This window comes from Amyelois transitella, chromosome 18 (assembly GCF_032362555.1).
Source record: "Amyelois transitella isolate CPQ chromosome 18, ilAmyTran1.1, whole genome shotgun sequence".
Lineage (NCBI taxonomy): Eukaryota > Metazoa > Arthropoda > Insecta > Lepidoptera > Pyralidae > Amyelois > Amyelois transitella.
In genome coordinates, this window is record NC_083521.1 from 3,480,742 (window position 1) to 3,505,948 (window position 25,207).

Consider the following 25,207-nt stretch of genomic DNA (forward strand, 5'->3'; position numbering starts at 1 on the left):
AAAACATAAAACTATGGCGCCGAACCAAAAAGGTTAGCAGCGTGGCCGTCGCTAACACACAGTATCTAACCAAAATTCGTTAATTAAAAAAGTTAAAAGAAGCAAAATTTCCAATTTAACCATATTCGCGCTTAATCCTGTGAACACTTGAGAAAACCGATCACGTCTTGTCCTGGCGACGCGACGACGTGAACCAATGTCTTACCAACTTACCTGAACCCTTTCTTTAATAGCTTCAGATAAAATTTTACTCGAGACTACAGTTTCTTCCCTTTGTACCTTCCATTTGAGTATTACAATTACATAGGAGAATAGGAAAAATGACCGCCATATTTATATTTTCAAAGATGTCATTAAAATCAATAAATAAATATGTATATTTTTATTTGTGAAAACAGGTTACAATTGTGTTACATTTTGTTTTATTCAGCTCTGCTTCGTGGATACAGGGTATTAATGTTTAACTGAAACTAACAGTGGTAATTATATAACATTAAAATCTCTGTCCAAGTGCAATACGGATGCACGTACAAAGGGTTCCGTACAAACACCACGTTTGTTGTATGATTACTTAAATATTTATTTTTATATTAACTATAATAATTTTTAAATATTTTATAATATATAAAAATTAACCGAAAATTGCTTAAAATAACTTGTGTTGTAAGGGAGCTCCCCGCTCTCTCCCTTTAATAAATACTTTATTTTAATTTAATCATTTATTTTGAAAGGTAATATACAACTTAATATTCCATGAAAATTTTAAACGTATACCTTTTACAGACATTAATATTGATCAAGAAAAATACTAGTACTTTATTGTAAGAGGATTATTTATAGTATTTGTTGTTGGCAAGAGGCAATATGAGACACCTTAGACTTAGACAACTTCAGTGACAATGTGACAATTTCGGATTTTTCAGGAATACTTCCGAAATACTAGTTTTTATAGATATATACCAGAATTTTTGGTCGCAAGGAGAATTCACCTCGACTTCTTCGCGCCCGTCCGACCGTAGACACTAATGGGTTGGTTGTGGAATTGTGTACGTAACTGAATAAAAACGTAAACTTTTCTTGTTACTGACAAATGAATGAAAAAAGAGAAATCTTTTGGAGCCACGTTTTGACTAACAAGAATTTAGGTGGTCGGTAAGGTATAAAACAAACGAAAGGGTTGGCTGGTATCAAACACGCAGCTGTATTCAATAATTGTGCATTTTTGATTTTTTCTCTTTTTATTACTTTAAGATTAACCTTAGACAGATAATACTTAGGGTTGAATAGATTTATTTTCAAATTAAATACAGGGTATCAATTTATTGACGTCAACATTACTTAAGTCTAATTACTCGTACATCTACAACCGCTTCCAAAGCACATGTATGAAGAAGAGGTGGAAATTACATTACGAATCAGCATTATCCCTGATACATATACATACATATAATCACGTCTTTATCTCTGACGGAGTAGACAATGCCAACAGTCTCGAAAAGAAAAATGCCACGTTCAGCTGCATGGCTTAATGATGGTATTGAGATTCGTAAAGTGACAGGTTGTTAGCCTATCGCCTAAACTAATAATCTCAAGATTAATAAGCTCTCCCTGAGTCGGTTTTTATGACATCCACGGGTAAGATATGGAATGGTCCCATTCTAAATTGCCAGACAACACAATGCACTTATATCCCTGACATTAAAATAAATATATACAATTAGTTCAACAAATCATTAATATCTCTATGTAACTTTAACTCAAAAATCATAAGCATAAAGGTAGGTACATATCAACTCATGTAATAAATTGCCGTCTACAAAATAAAAAGTACTTTCTAACCAATCCTTCACAAATTTCGATTACTTTGTAAAGGGGAAATTTTAAGATTCATGGCAGTTAAATTAAACCATAGCATCATCTTGTTATATAAATCGTATTTGACACGCGAGGTACGTACAGCTTTACAATTTTGTATAAAAGATTTAAAAAATATATTATGCAAGAACTAGAAGGGGCCTATTGTTGTTCTTTTCTTTGGGAGCGAAAGAAAATCAAAAACAGAGAGGGTGCAGTACAAATTGCTTTAAATTATTTTAACCCTCCGACACTGACATGCATTTTTTTTCTTTTATAAGAAGACAAACAACTTTATATCTTAAATATAAAAGCGTCTTATATTGATAGGGTAGAGATATGGAATAGAATTAGTAAATTGCAGTTGGTAAAATGAATTAGGCATAAAAAAATTATATTATCGTTCAAGATAAACATAATTTTATCTATTGACTCGATAACGAATTGAGTTTATTTAATTATGTACATACATACATTACATTTATGCATAAATGCATCACAATGTTTAACTCTTACCGGAGTTTAAAGTCACAAAAATATTGAACGTTGTAACTAAAAGAAACATTACCACAATTTAGAAAAAACTGTTCTTATTAGATAAACTTTCTAGACTTGCAACGTGCAACTTATAAAAATAATTCTGCCTCAATTTATTTCCAAGGTAACGACTTGTTTCCCGATGCTGAATAAAATGGATGCAATACATTATTACTATCGATAGTAAATATTTCTTTAATAGTGTCGAGAGCTGGTACAATTATTTCCTTTTATCTGGGCAAAAAAATGGAAATGCATTTTCTGTTACTGCCACGTCGTTTTTTTAAGAAATAAAGTTGCAAATTATATACTAGTTAGTCATATTATTCTCTCTATTCATCGTTATCGCCAGCCTCAATTTTTTGTTCGCACATTGGGATTGGGATATGCAGAATTGGCCAATGACTGTTATGACAACTAAGGGACAAACCAAAAAAACTGTGGATTCTTTTATCAACATGGAGGAACTTTAGGATTATATCCCATGACTAACCAGTGCGATCCAAAACGATTGCAGGCAGAGCCCGTGTTGGTGCCATAATGCATAAATATCTCTGCCTGGTTTGGATCAATTGTGATATTCTAATTGATACTATAAAAAAAATTGAATATTGTGAAACCAAAAGACGACTAAGGAATAAGCTTATAAACTAGGGATTCTTCTTTTAGGCGACGGGCTAGCAACCTGCCACTTTATATGCCAGGCCACTTTATATGCAGTAAGCCAAACAACTGAACGTGAACTATCAGTATTTTCAAGACTATTGGCTCTGTCTACTCCGCAAGGGATATAGACGTGATTATATGTATGTATGAAACCAGAAGATATGATTATTATTACGTGAATTTTAAATGTCAAATAATGACGAATAAAAATTTTGAATTTGAATCAATAAATTATTTCCGTTTCATCTCAAAAAAACATCAACCACAATTTTCGATAACAAGTAAATCAGTTGTGTCGGAACTAATAAAGTTCACGCCATGAAACAAAAATTATTCATCTGTTTAGAATACCATATTAATATGTAAAAAGAAAGTGTCAAAGCCTTCTTTATGTAACAAAAATTTACCCTTTTCAGATGGCTTATGACGTAAAGGGGCGGAAAGTAAAAATAAGACAGTGGAAAACGAATAACAGCTACGTAGAATTTATTCGAAGAAAAGAGTTTTTGTCAAATAGCGAATGTTAGCTCTGAACTGAATTCCTAGTATATAAAGATATTTTTACATCTACTGAAGCAAATTTCTATGAATTTAGTGTTCTTAGAAATCGTGGTAGGTATTCACCTTTCATCTCTAACTTTCCATTGTTATTATTTACGCCTTTTCTTCTTACTCTATCCTGCATTATATCTTTTGCCGTGTGGTTCCCGGCACCAATGAAAAAAGAATAGGACCACTCCATCTCTTTCCCATGGATGTCGTAAAAGGCGACTAAGGGATAGGCTTACAAAATTGGGATTCTTTTTTTAGGCGATGGGCTAGCAACCTGTCACTATTTGAATCTCAATTCTATCATAAAGCCAAATAGCTGAACGTGGCCATTCAGTCTTTTCAAGACTGTTGGCTCTGTCTACCCCGCAAGGGATATAGACGTGACAATATGTATGTATGTATGTATGTATTATATCTTTTTTATGTGAACATTGTATTTATTCTTGACATTTTGCTAGCTTGTTAAGACAACTGGTCTGTAAATAATTCTAATAAAAAAAAAGAAATACATAAAAAAAATATGAAAATTACAACAGGCTGTCGGTTTTGCTCTTCTAAAAGAGCTTAATCCAATATACCCACTTATTAGATGTAGTATGATTTCTCAATGGTTAACTGGAAGAGATCCCTAAATGGGATAAGTCCGCCTTTGTATATTTTGTCCTACAAATTAACTTTTTTTTGTATTCTTTCGTATTTACAATAAATATTTTATAATATATTAACAAACAAACAAACAGATTCTCATGGACAAGTCCCTAAAACAGATTTCTTTTCAACCTTAAAAAGACTTCATTTTCCAAGTCAGTAAAAAGAACTAAATAGGTACGTTTGGCAGCGATGGCCTCAATAAAATGTGATTTAGTTATTCACATGGTAGAGTTGAAAGTGGGCAGAAATTGAGAGAATCGCCTTGAAGGCCGTCGCGATAACATTCCCCACACGTCTCCGATTCCACGCCAAAGGGACTCGTCGGGAAAATCTACCGAAAAATCGAACGGAGCGAATAATAAAATAGAAATCCTGAACGAAAATTTTCGGATATCGGTGAATGACTTCACAGTCGCCTGGTTTCTGAGTGTTTCTGTAATAACTGTTTGATGCCGGTTCGAATTTACCTATCATCTAAAGATATTCAACATTCTAAAGTTTTCGATGATAAAGTAATACTTTATTATATTTTAGAATGACAAAACAGAATCGTCAGGAAATTGTAACTACCAAGTAGGCCTTTGGTATTTACACAAATTCGACACTGTGGATCGAATTAAACATAACAGACTATGATTGAACCAGTTTCCAAAGAGAACCCCGTTTTCAATGTCTCAAATAGGTCACAAGACACTCCCAAGGCGTTCCTTAGGACATGTCGCCGAAACTGGAACTCGCATCATGTCGTCCTCGGCATCAATAGACCCCACTTGACCCAGTAAACCACGGACATTCACATCAGTTCTCGTTTAGGCCCGAGAAACGCTTCAAAGGTTTGCGGCATAAAAATTTCATGAAACGCCTGTGGTGGAGCGTGTATCTTTTAAAATCGCCGCAAAGTTGTCACTCTTTGCTGTCCAAGTCTAGTAAGATATAAATCTTATTTTTCCTCAAGGGAATATTCACTTTAAATGTAGCAACATGCGGTTGACATTTGTATGGATGATGTTTCAGTGAGTCGTATAGTCGTGTCATTATGATGTATCGTCAGAATAAAAGCCGCAACACACAGAAACTGGAGGCGATGCGAACGCGAAGTAGTGGATTTTGTAACATTCGAGTTTGAATGATACCGCACACTATACGCTCAACCCGCAGCATCCACTATCCAATTATTTCTTCTAACTGCCTTACTTCTCCGATTCATATCTCACATCAACATCATTTGAATGTGTTACTGACTGCATTTTCAACTAACTTTGGTCTTTGGCCTTGATCATTTAGGTTTGGTTTACAGAGTCAGATAGAATCTCACCAAAACTATCCGTAGACTTCTTCCTCCTTGATTTAGTCCCGGTTGCATCCCCATCATTGATTCTGGAATGCACGAAAGCCTAACCCGTATTGAATCGATCATGGTTACACAGAATGTGCAGGTTTCCTCACGAAGTTTTCCCTCGCCGTAAGAGCATCGGTTAGTATTTAAACTAATGTAATTCAAAGTAACTTCCAAAAAAGTCATTTATACATAACCGAGGTGGAATTTGAACCAATACGTCCATTCGCATTGCTTATGCACTTAGTCGAGCAACTTACAGCCACCGAAACTACGCTTTCTCGTTTCTTGCAATTTTTTCAATGTGTATTGGGCTTTAAAAGGACGTTCATCAGGCCATCATTTCGAGGATCGTCACGTAATCATTTCCACCATGATAATTGCGGACGGAACGCGGCTGGGGCATAATTTTATTTCGTTTAAAAAAATATTTTCAACATGAACAGGTGGTAGATTGAAACGTCATCATTTGTATAATGTCTAGACTTCAATTATGTTGCACAAATTAAAATAGTAATGGACTGGTCTTTTTTTCAGTAATACAATTTTTTTGCGCCTAACAGGGGCGTCATTAAACAAGGGTTATGTATGTAGTTCTATACTTCGCAACTGATGGTAATCACCACTGCGTCAGATTGCTAGCCCATCGCCTACAATCCTAAATTTATCCCTTAGCTACCCTTTGCAACATCCATGGGCATGATTTGGAATGTTTATTTTCTACAGTGCCGAAAACCACACGGCATAAATATTAAAGTCGAAAAATTGCCTTTTAAATTTAAATTGCTCACTTGGTTTTTTAAGTTTTTATGTCGACTGTTCCAGAAATGTGGTTATATTTTTAATTTTATTTCACGGTACAATACTTAGTACGTAAAATTAATTGACTCCGATGTAACATTGCGGCTTTCACTTGACACTTTGCTTGCTCGGGCAATTTAATTATTATCTGGTTCATTTTAAATTAAATTGATAGTAAAATATTGCTTCCGCACTGGTTGCTATTCGCTGCCAACGATGAAAAACATAGATAATATATACCCGCTGCTCTTTTTGTAAAAGTCTATTCAAGAAAAAAAAATCTTTTAGGTTATAAACTGATACGCTAGCAACCTATCCTTATTAATACCATGGTTATAATCACTTGGACAGTCATTGTGATTGACTCTAAAATAAAATCATTTATTACGTATTAGCTTAGGCTTCGCTTCGCACGTGAAATTTCCGGTAAAAAATAAGGTTGACTTTGATTAAAATGACATTCTTACAAAATAGATCAAGCAGTTTAGCAGTTGGTAACATTGTAACAGACAGAAAAACAGACTATTAATAATTGCGAACGGAAATTAACGCGAACATACATAGATTCCACCGCGCCTACAGATCCATAACACCGGTAGGTACACCAGTTATCCTGTGACCACGGTCCGTGCAATTCGGTCAAAACAGGTCGTATTTAAATTAAGTAACTAGTAGGATAAAATCCTGTTCGGTAAAACCTTATTCGGTTTATATAACATTGTAAAGTAACTTTACACAATAAAGTATTCCACATCAAAAATGTAGAATTAATTTAGTTAAAAATCAATGAAGAGATACCCTCAAAAGCTGATCGAGTCCGTTGACCTCACCCCGTAGAACGGCTACGAAGCTCTTCCCTCCTCGTAGCTCGCAAGCTACGATAACGCTACTACTCGTCACAACGCGTATGCGCAAGCGCTGATACAGTACCTATTTCAGAAATGTTTAGTGTTCACTAGAATATCAGTGTATAAAAAAATCTATCGAAAATATTATAGTATTTCTATGGTAACTACAAAAGTATTTGACAAATTCAAATTACAAACAACGTGGTTTGAACATACAACCTTTTATATTACCCATATAGCAAACATTTAAAACATTAGAGCTCAAATTACAAACATAACATAACCTAGTAATATTTTAGAGGTATTTACCTTAGTAAAATGGAATTCGATAGTCTTAATGGCCTAGATATTTGCACAAAGAGCCAGTGAGTGGTTTGAATTTGACTGAATGCTTTTAGAATGAAATAGTTTTCAATTCAGCTAATGGGTTTATGATGATACTGAGATTCAGATGATGACAGATTGTTAGCCGATCGCGTAATGAATAATCCAAGATTAATTATATATTCAATAAAACAGTACTTTTGGCGCAAATAGCTGAAAATAATCTTATAGGTGGGTGCGGCTTTAATTTTTTATTCGTCCTAAATCTAATTTCGTAATTAGTGTTCTATTATGATTAGAGTTATCCCCACAATGGATGATAGCACAATAACAGCGTTTGCCCACAGAAAGGGAACATAACTAACAATGAACACACTTTCATACTATTTTTAATCAATACTCAAAGCAAGCAAGCTCGGCGCTTTAGGGTATGCTTTACCTGACCTGCTTCGACAAATAAATTTTGTTGCTACAAAACCAAGACACGTGAATACTAAATTATGAGAGAATAAAAGCATGTGAAGTATGTGAAATATTTTACTTTCACCGAAACCAATTTTAGAAGAAGAAAAAAATTCTTGAAGAAAAAATGTGACCAAAGGGTTATATTTCTAAGGACATCACTTCATCTACACTAATATTATAAAGAGGAAAACTTTGTTTGTTTGGTTGTAATGAATAGGCTCAAAAACTACTGGACCGATTTCAAAAATTCTTTCACCATTCGAAAGTTACATTATCCACGAGTAACATAGACTATATTTTATTTTGGAAAAAAAATAGGGTTCCGTAATAATATATAAAAATAATTGGCAAAACAGCGTTTGCCGGGTCAGCTAGTCACTACATATAATAAAGTCCCCCTGTTGTGTCTGTCTTATCTCGGAAAGTTGTGGACAGATTTTGTTCCTGTTTAAAATGTTAAAAAAGGGTTTTATAAGGAAGGTTTATATCTATACCTACACGTGCGAAGCCGGGTCGGGTCGCTAGTAGAACATCATGAAATGCGCACCAATTCGTGGAACTGTTTACTGATTGTATTGAAGAATAAGATCTGACTGCAGTCGTTATAATGAGCCAACTACCGGTAATAATCTACCATAATAAGATCTTGTTGCAAGTGTACTGCGCAAAAAGATGCACTCGGTGTTATTTCATTGTACGAGTATGTTTATAGGAAGCTATTAATCGAAAGGTCAAACAACATAATGATGCGTTTATAAACAATACAACAAAATTCCTGACTTTAAAAAATCTGAATACTTACCTATAACCTGGTCATATTTTTATTCGTAACAACATTTCGACCGGAAATGTCCATTCCCGTAACTAAACCACACTGTATGCAAAATTTGATGAATATTGATTTTGTGGTGTAACTGTAAAAATAAAAAAAAAATACTTTGCGCACTTTAAGTATACTATCTTCTTACATAGGTACTATCAGCAGATACTGAACTGTGATGCACAGTTGAGAATACACATATGTATGTACATTTTGTCTATATCTACTTGGCTTTATAATGACTTTAGTTTTATATAAAGTAGGTACCTACTCCTGTTATTGATACCTACCAGACAACGTAAAACCTCCCACTAGTTTCACTAGATGAATGGGCATAATCTCTTACTCGCATTTCACGACATCCTGGAGATTGAGTGGTCTTATTGTAGAGCCGGGAAAATCATGAATCATTAAATTCTTACGTGTTGATGACACAGGTACCTAAGTATTTAATCCAAAAAGCAGGGAGAAAAATATATTGATCAATGTCGTTGAATTTTATTTTATTAATACCAAATGATTATCGTTTGCACCCTATACCTAAGACACCGTCGGTAAAATAAAAAATAAAATGCAGCCGTCATCGTGCTGAATAATCTTGACGCGTAATCGCGCGCTAAAACTGACAAAAGGCTTACCCTCCCGTTTCTATTTGAATATTCAATCGGGATATTTTGTTGTTGTGTTTTTATTCATACCTACACTTTTTACACCGGGGGTATTTTAATCCCATTCAAAACTTATGTTAAAAGATGAATTTGTGGTGGTGGTTAATGAAGGGAGCCGTGCTCACTCCCGGGTTACATACATACAGGGTAACTTTTAATTCAACTGCATAAATTTAACTGTTAAGTGTACTCATCTAAAGGATATTTAAAAACGTTAAAAGAAAAATATCGGTTCATATTTCAGAAAGTACGAAAAAATATAAAAGTATCAAAATCCACGATCCTAAATACGTCATATCACCCCGGCCGGCGGAAAAGCGACACGTAAGATTCAGAGGTCAACGACACAATTCATTCAGCTGAGCGATCTCGACAACTCTGTACTTTACTTGTTCTTGAAACTAGAAAAATAATTTATTTTTCAGACATTTATTTACATGTTTAGTTTTAATTTATTTTTGTAGTATTGGTCTTTAATAAAGCGTGTGACGTAGTTTTTGATGGTATTTTAAATATGAAAATGATGACGTTTAATTTAAATAAAAATAGGCTCAAACGGCTCAGAAGCATGGGTATAGTCTATGTTTAAAAGGATGCAGTTATTTTAAATGTCACCCTGTATATTTAAGTTAAAAAGGTTAAATTTAAATAAAGCAAAATGAATTTAATAAACTAACAATCATCATTTATTTACACTAAACACATGTATTAAATAATTTACTTAATCATTCCACTTCTTGGACACATCCAGGTAATCTCCATCGGGCGATTCATATCCTTTGATGGGTGGCGTGGCGACTGGACCAGTCACAGAGTACGGTATCAGCTGCAGGTCAGGCTGGTAACAAGAAAAAAATTTATTTTATTTTTTAGTTACATTAATTTTTTTGTAAATATTGGGGCACCTACTAGCGTCATGCTTTTTGCACGTCATCTCTACTGCTAAACATAAGATACATATTTTTTTTTTCTACAACTGACTGACTGATTTTATAGCTAATACCCAAAAGACGAAATCTTGAGTGAAATTTACTCATGCAAAATAAAGGCTCAATTCTTTTTATTATTCCTTTAATCATTAAAGGGCGCCACATTTCAGTTTAGTTTTTTTAGTAAAAAACATTTTTATTTTGAATCAAGGAGTCTGGTGTACAAATAAAGCTTTGTTTAGTTCAGACAACAGTCTCTCATTATCTTGTTTTATACCTATAAATGCCCTTTATCTATGTGCGATGTTCATGACCTTTAAAATTAAACCTTAATTTGAGACATACCATTATAGCCTCATTGTACAAATCTTCAGATTCTTCGTAAAGTCTATCTAGCGCTCGTTTCTGAGCTGCCATAATCCTGTCAATCTGAGCAACATGTGCCATATACTCCTGCCGTTTGTAACGTGTCCATTCCTTTTGCAACAATGCACGTTCTTCTTGCACCTCCTGGGAAATTTGGGGAGGACCTCGACTGCGTTTTCTAAAACAATCACAACATAATTCATAGAGTATGCCATTCTTGTTTAAAAAAAAAAGCAATTTTAATATTGTGACTCACATTTCCATAAAATCATAACAATAAGATAAGATTTATATTCAGTATTTTTGTGATTGTAAAATGCCATCAATAGCTGAATGTGGCTTTACAGTCTTTTCAAGATGGTCAGCTCTATCTACCCCAAAAGGGATTAAGAAGTGATTTCATGTATGATTGTAATAAATAAAATAAAATTGGAAAACACAAAAATAGAATAGACCTTGGGGTGAAATATATTTGTTTCTGGAAATTCCAGCAAAAACAAAACTCCAGGCACAAGTCTATTGTAATCTTTGAGATAAGGTGAGTGCGGCCAAAACCGTCCGCGGGTCAATACCGGCTAAGTAAGATCGCGGCCAAACTAACATATTTATGCTAATTCTAGCCCGGTCAATAAATCAGCACTGTTTTATTTGTTCGAACTGTGTTCGACAGATGGCGTTATACCGTCCGCTTTTGGAGTAATCTTTGTTGAAAGTTTAGTCGTTTCTAGAACTCGATGCACGAGTGTGAAATGGTAACGAAAAAATTTAGATTAAATAGTGAATTTAACTATTAAAGAGTTTAGGTGATGTCAAAACGCATTGTTAAAGGTAAGTACTTATGTTATACTCTGTTGCTTTTAATTAAAACTCACTTGTTTTTGAGTTATTCAAAGGAAAAAATGTATAACCTAAAAAATGGATAGTGGGAAAAATCGTACAAAATTAACGGGGCAAAATCGTTATATGGCGATTCTGCCCCTTATCAGACGTCGTCAATATTTTTGATCTACTATTATTATTTTTTTTCAAGACATTCAGTATTACGGTATTATTCATGTATACAGATATCATATCTTTTTTTTTCTTATTTCATAACAAGTGTTTTTTTCTACAGATCAATATGGTGCGAAATTATAAAAGAAAAACAGATAGGGGATCGTACAAGAAAGAAGACTTACAAGCAGCAGTACATGCTGTTAGAAATGGCTCATTAACTGGGTACAAAGCTGCTCAAATTTATAACATTCCAAGGACCACAATAATGGACCACGTCCACAGAAAAAGGCTCTCTAATACTCTTGGAAAAAGACCTACGTTATCACCGGACATAGAGAATAACATAGCAAGTTGTCTCCATATTATGGAAAAATATGGCTTTGGCCTGACCAGGGCTGAAATTTCCGATTTGGTGGCGGAATATGTCACCAAAAACAATATACAAACTTGTTTCAAAAATGGAAAGCCAGGTAAACTATTCTTAATTTTGTTTTGAGATATTTGTTTTATCTTTATTATATACTAGTTTTTCTCACGAAATTTGTTTCGCTTTAAAAAGCCTGTCTTATTCCAGACCATAATTTAATCTGTTCCAAATTTATTCCCGATCCTTCAGCCGTTTTGAGGTGATATACTATATCAATGGAACAGACGTATACACACATATACACAAACCCATTCACAAAGTTTTGCATTTATATCATTGGTAAGATAAATACGTTAATGTGAACGGCATCGCACTCCATTTCAAAGTTTTGAAACGGTGCTTGAAATTAATTTTCAATTGAGCATAACTTATTTTTACCTTACCCGAATTCGACGAAAGAAAGTTTTGACAATACTCCTAATTATATGAAATTCACCTGTTAAAGCCGCGTTTAAGTCCGTTGAGTAGTTTCGAAGTTATGACCTACCAGACACACATACAAACATTCCAAAAATTGTTTTATTGCTCTGCTACTCTTCTTTGATCACCCTTCATCAGTTTTTTGGAAAATTATTTAATGTACATACACGGTATTTTTACTGTCTTATTATATATATTGAGTAGTATACCATCGCTAATATGTTACTCTTATGTTTAAGCTATATTATCATAACTTTCATTTAAATCCTTTCTGTAGTTTTGCGTGAAAGAGTAAAAAACATAGACTAACATACTTTCGCATTTATAATATCGGTAAGGATTTTGTATGCGAATAATGACACAAGCTTTGTCTTATATATTTATTTAATTTAAATAAATGATAATGTCAAATGTGAAAAATTTATGTTTCTGTGTTCATTGCAGGAAAGGATTGGATAGCTGGTTTTCGAGAAAGAAATAATCTGTCAATTAAAAAACCACAGCCTGTGGAATACGCGCGTAAAGTAGCAGCTGATCCTTTCGTGTTGAGCGAGTATTACGAATTGTTAAATAAAACAATTAAAACTTTAGGTTTACAAGATAAACCAGGAGCTATTTGGAATGTGGATGAAACCAACTTTTCCAAGGATCCCCTTAAATCGAAAATCGTTGGTGTCAAAGGTCATGCTGCTACAAGGACGATATCTACACCAGGTAAAGACAATACCACAGTTTTACTAGGAGCTAGCGCTGCAGGGGACAAAATCCCACCCTTAATCATCTTTAAAGGCAAATATGTCTGGGACGAATGGACTTCGCCAAATGCATATCCTAGGACCACTTATGCTGCCACCAAAAATGGATGGATGGAGAGTGACGTTTTCGAAGCTTTTTTTAAAAAATCTTTTTTACCGAGTATAGGCGTTGAGCGCCCCGTATTGTTAATTTATGATGGCCACGCAACCCACGTTGGTTTGAACATTATTGAAGCGGCAAGGGATGCAAATGTTACCATCTTAAAACTTCCGCCCCATACAAGCCATATACTCCAACCATTAGACATTTCAGTCATGAAGTCCTTCAAAGATCGTTGGGATAAAGTTCTTGTGAAGTGGCAGAGATTAAATATAGGCGTACAATTGCCAAAAAAAGAGTTTTCACGTATTATTGGAGAAGTATGGGCCGGCATAGAGCCACAAATACTTATGAATGGTTTTCGTAAAGCCGGGATATACCCTTTTAATCCTACAGCAGTTGATAAATCAAAGTTAGATCCTATGAAATTGGCCCGATTTCAAGAACAGAGTTCTGCGTTAGCACCAAAAAAATATGAACCACAAAACTTAATATCAATAGTATTGACATTGATGAACAAAAACATTACACAAACTCCTAATAGGCGGCTTGAAATTGTACAGGAATGTAATTCTATAAGCACTACCAATACCAAGGAACAAGCTGCGATAAAAAAGCCAAACATCCCATTTGAAGAGTTATTACTGGAAAAAATTAAGCGTAGTGACACCTCAACAAAAGTAAAGCGAAGTAGAGTTGCAACAGGTGCAGAGGTTATCACTCACGATGATGTGTTAACATTGAAAAGAGAAAAGCAAATAAAAGAAAACATTAAATTAGAAAAGAATAAAAAACATATATCTAACAATGTGTGCTTGTTAACTCAACTATCAAAAAATAGTGCTGAAAGGCAACCATTTTCGGGGAAACAAAATCTGCCTGCCTGTTTACAAAATCAAACGCCTGATGCCCGTAAAATAATAGTTACATCAAACATCGTGCTTAAAAAAGCTGGAGCAGTTGATTACTCTTCGACAAAACCTGGCCCATCAGGCATCCACAAAAAAAAGACAAGGACAAATAAATATGCAGCATCTTTCATGATTAAGGGTAAAGACAATAGTAAGAAGAAAAGTGGCAAAGAGAACAGCAAACTATATTATAGAAATAAACCTACAAAGAGTTATGAAACAGAATCTACCAGTTCAACGACCAGTGTATCTGGAATTATGAGTTGTCACAGCGACTCCGATATATTGAATTTCGAATCAGATGATGATCTAAATGATATTGATGGACTTTCATTGGCAGATAACGAAAACAGAAAAAGTGAAGAAGAAAACACTGAAAAAGAAAATACTGAAATAGAAAGAACTCATACTGTAAACACTAACAATGATCACGATGCTATTGAACCTCCAACCGATAAAAATGAGAATGTAAAGGTGGGTGAAATTTCTTCAGGAAACTATACAGTGAAAGACTATGTTTTAGTCCGTTACTATGGGAAGAAATGGATTTATTATGTAGGAGTAATAGAATCTATAGATGCTTGTGACAAAACAAACATAATCTATTCAATTAAGTTTTTCAAAACGGTAAAAAAACCAAAGCTTCTCTTCAAATTTCCTAAAAAAAATGATCGTGATGAAGTAACAATTCTGTCGATAGTAAAAAAAGTGGAATTATTTCAAGATGCGGACAACAACAATGAATACTTCCTAAGTAATTTAGATGACGCAGTGTACTTTCTTTAGTAACGTCATATTTCAAGTCGAAAATGTTACATATTATACAACATTTAATTCAAGTAAAAACCTTATTTTTGATTGTTATTTGTTAACTTGTTTTAAAACTGTGAACTGTTTATTGCGGATATCATTTATAAGTAGTCTACAATTTGTTGAGTTTAGGTATTAATGGTATTAAAAATACCTGTCGACAGACTTTTTAGTAGTATAGTACATAAAAATACATTACACTGATTATATTATATAAGTTAGAAGTATATCCTTTAATTCTGTTTTTTTTTCGTACCAAATATTACAACTGAAAGACTGATTACTGAATACTAAGTACGTAATATTTGAACATTTACTGTTTGAGATATATGTAAACATAATATAAGTGTCACGGCCAATTTATAAGTTACAGATATTTTTATGAACAAGTCCTACTTTTGAAATTTAAATACAATAACTTTACTATGTTTTTGAGACTGAAGTTTTTTCACATTTCTTAGAGTTATATTTGTGTTTTGTTTATCTTTAATTTCAATCATAGTTGCAAAAATATATAATATAATAACTTTACAGCTGTGATTCATCTTCTGATACAGTTTCATACTTTATTTTAAGCAAAAAATTTTTTGAAACCTGAATAATCGCAATAAAAAGTTTTGTATTTCAATGTGTAAGTCACATTAAGAACTGATCATATGTTCAATGATCAAGTGATCAAACCGTTTTCTTCCATGATATGATTATAACGACGCAGAATACTAAAAAATATATCATTTAATTCTGTTTTTTTTTTCGTACCAAATATTACAACTGAAAGACTGATTACTGAATACTAAGTACGTAATATTTGAACATTTATTGTTTGAGATATATGTAAAGATAATATAAGTGTTGATTTCTGCAAGAGTTGTTTTATTTTGATTGCCTTGTGTAAAATGGCAATGAAATTATTCATATAAAAAATCTTAAAAAAGGTTGTTTACTTCTGATGGTAGGAATATGACGGATTAGCCCCAAAAAAATAATTTGGCTTGTAAAAGTCGATTTAACTATTATTTCTAGAACTGTAAGGCAGAAACTCGCTTGGCATTCGCATGTGACTGTCAAGCATGGGTTTATTTTTAAAATAACCATTTATAAATGACAGAAATTGATGCTGGACGATTTAGCCCCAAGTCAGCGGGGAAAACCGTCTATCGACATATTTTTTTAAAACGTAATTTAACTAAGTAAGAGGCATATTTATAGTATTAATATAGAACAATCCAAATAGTCAATAAAATTCTAAATCGATTACGTTAATCAAATCTGAAATATCTAGATAAGAACACAAGTTACGGTCTGTCAAAATGAACTTGCAAAAAAATATGACGGTTTAGCCCTCATCGACCTTACTTGAAAAGTCATACAAACTTTGACTTGTTATTTTGATATAAAGGGACCAGGTGGGAAAACCTTTAAACTATATTTATTGTTAATGTAATTTAAACTTATTTTGTAATCCAACAATACAAATAAAATGATTGAATATTTCAAAAAAAGATATGAGACTGAAGAATAAAATATTATTACTGAATTTGATCCAATAAGTGCAGTGGCACCTCCATCTCATCAATAGGTTTCAACTGGCGGGCATTCTTCTGCAGTCGTCGGATTTGTTTCTCAAGCTTTTTTCTGCGACGTTCCTCCCGAGCTCTCACTATAGCAGGATCAATCTTCTTTTTCTTCTTCATAGGTTCAGCACTGAAATATATACATGGATGGCAGATTAGACATCAAGTGTATTGCAAATTATAGTCTATAATGGTTTTAAAATAAACAAAGATCAGATCTTAGAAGTGAGTTAACTTACCATAGGTAATCAGTAATTTTGAACTGTAATGCAGTGGTAGTACATATACTTCGACCACTAGCTTGTAACGGCAATTGATTTAAAGAAATTCTGAAACAATAAAAATAATATGATTGATAACACAGAGCCTAAATAACATAAAATTTTTGAGGTTACAAAGTCTGGGCTCTAGGTTAAAATCTATAGACAAACCTTGAAAATTGTCTAAGCACTGAACCAAACATGGTTCCAGTAATAAATACGTATCCAGTTAAATTGTAGTTATGTAAATCAATAAAACAGAAACAAGAAATTTTAACTCGGAAAATCGAGACAAAACAGTAGGTAGGTAGTCTTTTTGTAAAACGTCAAAGTCATTTACTGACAATCTGACATTACTACTGCATTGATTGACAATTCATCAATTGCTTCCAAGCTTTGTACATGTATTTGCCTTTGTCAGATTTGTATTCTAAGGTGTAATTAAAAAGTAAAATGTCAGCTGTTACTATAGTAACGAAAATGTTTATCATTTTAGGTTATAAAAAATATCGAACTAACGAAAATAATATAGAATTAAATTTCATCAGCAATGGAAGATCTAGATACTCCGCAAATCATTACCCATATAGAGAGTAACCTTAACCATTCTTTGTTTGACTGTAAATGGATTCCATGTTCAGCAAAGTTTGTAGTCATCGGTTCCTTACCCAAGGGAAGTGGAATGATAGAAATATATGAAATTACATCAGGAGAAGCTAAGAAATTAAAGGATATTGAAAGACCTAATTCATTTAAATGTGGAACTTTCGGTGCCAGCAGCGATGTAGAACGACGGCTTGCAACCGGCGATTTTAAGGGTACCTTAGAAATATGGTTAGTTTTACTTCTCTATCATTATATATTCCTAGTTTATTTATCACTGATTATTACAAAGCTTGGGTTCTTTTGTTACACTAAATTTACACCCATATAAAAGTCATCAAAAATTTATAAGTACCAATTAAGTACCTATATTTTTTATACAAAACACTAGCCAGCTGCCAATAATTCCTAGGGGGCACTGCTTTCTCTTTGTTACTACTAGTTGAAAAATAAATCATTCATTCATATAATCACGTCTATATTCCTTGCGGAGTAGACAGAGCCAGCAGTCTCGAAAGACTCATAGGCCACGTTCAGCTGTTTGGTTAATGATAGAATTGAGATACATACATATGACATACAGTGTCAGGTTGCTAGCCCGTCGCCTAAAAGAAGAATCCCAAGTTTATAAGCCTATCCCTTAGTCGCCTTTTACGACATCTATGAAAAAGAGATGGATCCTATTCTTTTTTATATTGGTGCAGGGAACCACATTTTTAACATTATTCAGAAAAATTCTTTATAAATTATTTAAGTTTACCAATCTTAACAGGGACTTAGAAAAAAGTTGCCAAATCTACATTACCAAAGAACACACAGACATTATAAACTCAATAGACGGCATGGGAGGGAACACAACAAACTGTGGAGCTCCAGAGATTGTGACCGGCAGTCGAGATGGTAAGAATCACAGAAACAGACTAAACTGTAAGGAGCAACTAAGGCTACTTTTTCTGAAAATTCCACTAATGAAGCCCACACAAAGGCATACAAATTCCTCATTAAGGAATTGTAAACTGTATACACTTCTTTTCATGAGGCTTCTGAAGACAAAGTCTAAGTCTTTGCTTAATGATTTATTTTACTCTTTTTAAGATTAAGGTAAACTTAATTCATATTCTCTGCTAGCCTACCTTTAAAATAAAGCTGTTTTATATTACAGAAAATAAAAAAAAACATGATAACTTAATACTTTCTTTCAGGCACAGTCAAAGTCTGGGACCCTCGTCAGCGAGGTAAACCAGTAGCCAACATGCAGCCGAAGCAGGGCGAAGCCCGACGAGACTGCTGGACTGTGGCCTTCGGGAACTCCTTCAATGACGCTGAGAGGATCGTCCTGGCGGGCTATGATAATGGGGATCTGAAGATGTTTGACCTGCGCACTATGTCACTCAGATGGGAATGTAATTTGAAAAATGGGGTATGAATTTTTTAGTCGCGTTATTTATTTTAAAAACCATAGAATCTTCCTTGGCGGTAATAATACTATTCCAACCTTTTTTGATTCGTATGATGTAGTGAATAAATACATAAACACCCTTTTAACATACATGTTCATAGTTGGTAAGTTGGAATTTTAGCTAAATTCATTCAGTGTGTTCTCATGTGCATTGATAAAAATCGCAGTCATCTCTGCTATGTAGACGAAGAAATAAATAAAATAAATAATAAATCTTAGATGTGAGATGCAGTACAAAATGTAAATAAATTACTTATGTTTCAGGTATGTTCAGTGGAGTTTGATCGCAAAGACATACCAATGAATAAAATTGTGGCTACCACACTAGAAGGCAAGTTCCACGTTTTCGATGTGAGAACACAAAATCCAACTAAAGGATTTGCTCAGGTAAATATGGAAATAAAAATTTTCAAGTACATATCAATGTAATACATACATTAAATGACGTCTTAATCCCTTTAGGCTCCATAAGGGGTATACAGAACCAAACAGACTTGGAAAGACGGACGACTTATGATGGGACTAAGATTCAAATAGTGACAGGTTGCTAAGCCATCACCTAAAATAAGAATCATAAGTTTCCTAATCAATATATAAATCATAATTCATCATTCATCATCAGTCATCAAAATATTAATCTCCCATCATCCATCCTCCTTTTAAAAATTTTACTTCTGGGAATACCATAAATATTGTAAATACTAGCTTTTGGCCACGACTCAATGCTTTGCTTCTGTGAAAATTTTCAGATTAAAAAGTAGTCTAGTCCAGTCGAAATTCAATACAAATCATTACAGTACCCAAGAGTTCGAGTTGATTTGTTACAAACAGAAATCACTCTTTTTTTTGTGAACTTTCGCGTATAATTTATCTATCTAATCTCATAGCGTATTAAGTAGCGGTATAAAAAATAAATCTCTTTCAGGTGCTTGACAACGCAACCAAAAGTGGCACGATTTGGGTGGCGCGCCATCTCCCTCAGAACAGAGATTTGTTTGTAACTTGCGCGGGAAATGGACAAATTTCGCTTTGGAAATAGTAAGTAGTTTTCATCATCATTATAATTATTCCATCAAAGGATTATAAACTGGTCAATATACCGATGTTTCTTTTGTAATAAGGAGTTGTGCATCTTCAAGCATACAATCAAGTTGGTCTATTCACAAAGGCTCAGAGTTAGATAGTCGTAGTATGCCTTTCTGGCAAGCAAAGAGGTTGATTCAATAGTTTTAGTTTTTTACTTACAAATGTATAAGCAATTCTCAATATACATAAGCATTCGACCTTTGTCTTTCACGCCCTTTTCAAACTTTTTTGTTTTACTTCAAGTGAATACCCAGAACAACGCTGCCGCACCGACGACAAAGGCGCCGCGGTGGGCGTCCCGGGGAAACTCAAGCGACTCCAGCGCATGGTCATAAGCTCTCAGCCAATCAACGCGCTGGATTGGAATCGCGATCACACCGGATTGGCTGTCGCAACTGCATATGACCAGTGCATTAGGGTGTTGGTCACTACTAAATTGAATTTGCAATAAGTTAAATTGTTTAATAAATTATTTTATATTAAATAGCTTAACCTTATTTTTTCTTGACTAAAGTCCACTTATTAAATGTGGTGTTACTTGGAGCAACAATTGTTCTCTATTCAAATATGTACATGGGTTTCCATTTCGATTTGACGAAATTCTAGAGCAATACAAAAAAGTTAAATGTAATTCTTATCAATAATATCGTGAGGATTACTGGGTATTTCCCCAGTGGTATTGATGATCAAAGCGAGAGTCACGTAAATAAATATTAAAGCCTTATTAGTAGATATAATAGGGATTTGATTCAAAAATAAAACAGCATGACAATTTCTAACTCAAAAGAGTGATTTTAATATCCTAGCACTTATCATAAATAAAATTAAGGCTAGCATTCAGTTCTTATTACCACTAATAAATGTTAGAACATGTTGACGATTGTGCACGCCAGGCCTAAGTCTTGTATCATCACCTTTGCAATACCACTTTGAATAAGAGTTATATGTATGTAAAGAGAAATCAGTCAAATATCTTCACTCATTTGTTTTTTAAGAAAATAAAAATATTAATTTGACGTAAAATTGATAACAAGAAGCGAATGCAGAATTATTATTATTTTGCATAGGACGACGAAAAAGCCTACACGTATTTTTGTCAAAAGTCCAAAACTAATGAGCAAATATATTTGACATTATTTATTCAATAAAGATAATGAACAGTTAATAATAACACAACTTGAGACTGAAGTGCAAAAAGGCCGACACAAGCGCCACTACGTCGCAACTGTCTAATCAAAATAACGCTAAATGAACTATCTAGTGCAATGTAATTTTTACAACACATCCAAGGTTATATTGGTGCGGGGCCGGTGACCCTTTTACCGCAGTCGCCGTACAGTTAAATCAATAGGTTTTATCTATTGGTTGCTACCTCACTGCGACGCCGTACCGACTTTGGAAATTAATATTTTTACATATATGTAGAGTGCAAACTTTCGAGCATAAATTAGTCTGCTATAGATTTTAAATGTGGCCGTCGTTTCGATTCGACACGTTATGGCTGAGTACGAGTGAGGTAACTTTAAAATCAATGTAGGAGTAGTATTCCGAAAACAGTAACGTGCAGTATTTCGTCAGTTGAAGAAAATGTGCATTTTCCAAGGAGTAGTACTTCGATTCCGCGCAACAAAGTGAAAGAAATAAGGTTTATTAGACAACAAAAAATCTTATTAGAGATTGGAGACACATCAAAATGCGGAATCAAATTGATTGAAACTATTTAAATATCATCACCAATTTACTATGAAACAATTCACCTCATGTATCTAAAATAACCCTTACATCTGCGATTTCATTTTACCAACTTGAAGGCAATAACTTGTCGTGATATCACTAACTAGTGAATTCGAATTGTACAAAAAATAAAACTCGTAAGCTAATGAACGCTACAGGCTATCTTATACTATTTTTACAACATCCCAACAGTGGGATTAACACGGGTCCAACTGCTCTCATTTTTTTTTATTATTCACTTGAAAAGAAATAGATGCATGGCTAGTTTGATAGTAAGGTATAGAGAAACCTAGAAGATATTCATAGATAAACGAACTTTTTTTCTATTATTACCGAGCATTTTGCGAAAGTACAAAAATAAAATATACGCCCTAGGGTAAATGACAATAAACTTCATAGTTTATGTATCATATGTTTGGAAATTTAATTCTTATCAGACCAAGTCATGCATCTAATACTTTTAGTATTATATTATTTCTCATATAGAAGAGACTAAAAGTAGAGATTACCATGTTTTCGTCTTATATGGAAATTCCGCTTCAACATTCTACAAACGAATTCATATTCTAAGTATTTAACATTCCAGTACAAATATAATGTTAATATTATAGCGATTTGTTGCACTTTATCATGACAATTAAGATAAAAAACATAAGACATAAGTTTTTTAGAATACTGTTATCTGAAGTAAGTCAACCAGTGAAATCACATTCAATATTATTTGATTGTAAATTGCACATCCTTAAACGCTAAAGCGCAACAAATTCTTTTACTTCAAAGTCTTCCAACATTCCAACTTACGCAAACTCCACACCAAATTATTTTTTAGTTAAAGTAAAAGAGGAAATTATTAAAATCTAATACAAACGCTTATAAGTATAACTGTTTATAAACAATATACATGGCATTGTTATCACTTTAGGTGACCATGGGCGGACATTTCGCGGGATACAATTTTTCATAGGATCGTGTCTCAAATACAGCCTTACAAAAAAAGTAAACAAATACAAATGAAAGTCAAAAGAACACTTTTTTTCTTGTTTAATCAACTGCTGTATTTTCAGCCAGTCATTGAAATTTTTTTATGTCTTTATATTGAGGCTTGCTATTCGGTTTAATGATTACGGCTAAAGCTGCCTTAAACTATAAAGCATTTCACACACTACAGAAACACCCAACATAAATTACTAACACTAAGGCTTGGGAATTAACATAATAAATATTTACATTAATCGACTAAATGTTTCATATTCATCTTCACTTATCACGTACGGTGTCATCATATTCAACATTTTCATAAACCGACAGACAAGTTTATTTTCTTTTAAATTAGTAGCATAGCAATGCATAAAAAAATAATTAAACCACTGCAAATGTTCATGCCCCTCATACATATTCATTCTCGGTATGAAAGTTATATATTTGTATGAATTCTGAATAACGATCACCGCCTAGGCCCGAATTTTCAGACGTCGAAACTCGTGCTTTCTCCGTCTAGCAGTAACGTAAGCGAGACAGAGACAGCAAAGTTTTGTTCGTTTGACTATTATAGTATAAAAACCCGAAGGCTAAAGTGTGAGTAGTGTAATAATCGCCAGTCTAGTTAGTACCTATATTGTATGAATTTTGTATGAAATGTCACCTCACAATTTCAAAGCCACGAAACTTACGCTCGTTTTCCATTGGCGCCTGACCCTTTTTTTGCAATCCTGGGACCAAAACATTAGTGTAAAGTGAGGCCCCCTGGATTATGATACTAAAGAAAATCCAAGATTGTGGTGGGCGCGGCTCACCTTTCCCCACTTTCCTACGCCTACGTACATTATATTAGCTACTATAATAAGCCAAACTCAAAAATTATAATTGTATGTTTATTCGATTTTTCGACTCCGTATAAAATAGTTTATGAGGAAATTTTGATAACATTTACGCAACCCATTCACACTGACCTTTAATGGCGATGTACAAAGCTATTAAATACATTTTTTTTATATTTCTTCTTTTTTAGTCAAATTTTATACACGTCGAATTACGTTATCCTTATACATACATATATCGTAAAAAAATCGATTTTAAACAAACAAAATTATAGGTACCTTCGCTTTAATATATTTCATATGAATTTCATCAATCCATAATCAACTTTAAGGAATAATACATTTGCAGGTTCAACAGAAATAGTATATAATGGTCGTCAAACAATGTACTTTTAAACTGTTAATTGTTTAAACAAAATACATAATTATACAGATTGCAATATGCTCTGCAATAATCAGCTGGATGGTTCAATGATGGAATTGAGATTCAGAAAGTGACAGGTTGCTGACCAATTCCAAACTCAGAAGTACCTTAGTAGAGATATTAATATATGTATATTTACAAAAACTTGTTCTGTTGATCTAACACTGCTTTAACGCTGTTAAATTCATCAAATAATAATAATAAAGTTAGGAAAACAAAACGATTCAAAATTTCACGCGTGCATTTTGGAAGCGAAGTGAGATTCCTTACCGTTGGAGTGTCAAAGGATGTGTGCATAATTGTTTCCAATATATAAAGCATTTCATGATAATTATGAGGGTACATATTTTTTTCTGGGCGACTGGCACGAACTGGCAGATGAACGTTAGATATGGAATCATCACAAGGTTATATGCTGGTTATGATCTCAAATGATAGTTATGAAGACCAAGATTATAACGCTGAACTATTAAAAATTATGCCTACCACTTATAAACTAATAAATGGACCGCGGGCTTTGAAGCTAGCTTAAAATGCGACTGAGCTATTACATATACTTTGGATGATTCTGTGATTTGAGTAAAAGAATGCTTTATAGATCAGAAAATTGTTCGAATTATACATAGCCACTGCCAAACAGACAGAAATACCAGTTTGATAGCGGGTGTTGCTTCTCGTTGATGATCATGTGTCAAAAGCCTGGAAAAATAACAAGGGAGTCTTTTAATATTATTGTCTAAACTACTCGATTTACGATCTGATTACTATTAAAATGAAATTACTCTTATTTATGGTGTTGCCAGATTATGAACTTATAAAATGGGCTGTTTATTTTTCTTTTTTGCATCTATAGACTAGAACTTTTCGTCCAATCAAAGCCCGACCATACATATGGACTTTACAAAAAATGGATATCGCTTCTCCAGACTGCGGTGTTAATCAAGGTAGGGAAGGGAACATAACACATAATCGCGTCTATGTCTGTTGCGGGGAAGACAGAGCCAACAGTCATCA

At 33.6% G+C, this 25,207-nt stretch overlaps 4 protein-coding genes across 6 annotated transcripts in view; 2 read left to right on the top strand and 2 right to left on the bottom strand.

Annotated features, from left to right (window-relative positions):
• LOC106136223 (dynein axonemal assembly factor 10) overlaps positions 1–20,669 on the top strand; it is a 38,602-nt gene extending 17,933 nt beyond the window's left edge. Inside the window, exons 3-8 of the mRNA XM_013336699.2 lie at positions 17,567–17,904; positions 18,446–18,573; positions 18,876–19,093; positions 19,397–19,519; positions 20,058–20,170; positions 20,462–20,669. Coding sequence (XP_013192153.1) covers positions 17,621–17,904; positions 18,446–18,573; positions 18,876–19,093; positions 19,397–19,519; positions 20,058–20,170; positions 20,462–20,669 — 1,074 coding nt within the window. The 5' untranslated portion in view covers positions 17,567–17,620. The remainder of the gene's footprint in view (positions 1–17,566; positions 17,905–18,445; positions 18,574–18,875; positions 19,094–19,396; positions 19,520–20,057; positions 20,171–20,461) is intronic.
• On the bottom strand, positions 10,186–17,393 carry LOC106136209 (large ribosomal subunit protein mL40). The gene is made up of 5 exons (XM_013336680.2): positions 17,242–17,393; positions 17,050–17,139; positions 16,770–16,940; positions 10,797–10,995; positions 10,186–10,360 (listed from the first exon to the last, which is right to left on the bottom strand). Exons 1-5 carry the CDS (start codon positions 17,271–17,273, stop codon positions 10,244–10,246), a joined length of 609 nt encoding a protein of 202 aa, XP_013192134.1. The 5' UTR covers positions 17,274–17,393; the 3' UTR covers positions 10,186–10,243.
• LOC106142519 (uncharacterized) lies at positions 11,344–16,547 on the top strand. Of its 2 annotated transcripts, XM_060949383.1 has the most exons (3): positions 11,344–11,645; positions 11,932–12,283; positions 13,105–16,547. In XM_060949383.1, exons 2-3 carry the CDS (start codon positions 11,938–11,940, stop codon positions 15,210–15,212), a joined length of 2,454 nt encoding a protein of 817 aa, XP_060805366.1. In that variant the 5' UTR covers positions 11,344–11,645; positions 11,932–11,937; the 3' UTR covers positions 15,213–16,547. The 2 variants fall into 2 exon arrangements, with proteins under 2 accessions (XP_060805366.1, XP_060805365.1); XM_060949382.1 differs by having other exon boundaries at positions 11,344–12,283.
• A 317-nt stretch (positions 20,670–20,986) lies between the features above and the next one.
• The window catches only part of LOC106136145 (protein pellino), a 65,364-nt gene continuing 61,143 nt past the window's right edge, over positions 20,987–25,207 (bottom strand). For both annotated transcript variants that reach the window (XM_060949124.1, XM_060949125.1), the window contains exon 10: positions 20,987–24,892. The gene's annotated coding sequence lies outside the window, so the exon portion shown is untranslated. The remainder of the gene's footprint in view (positions 24,893–25,207) is intronic.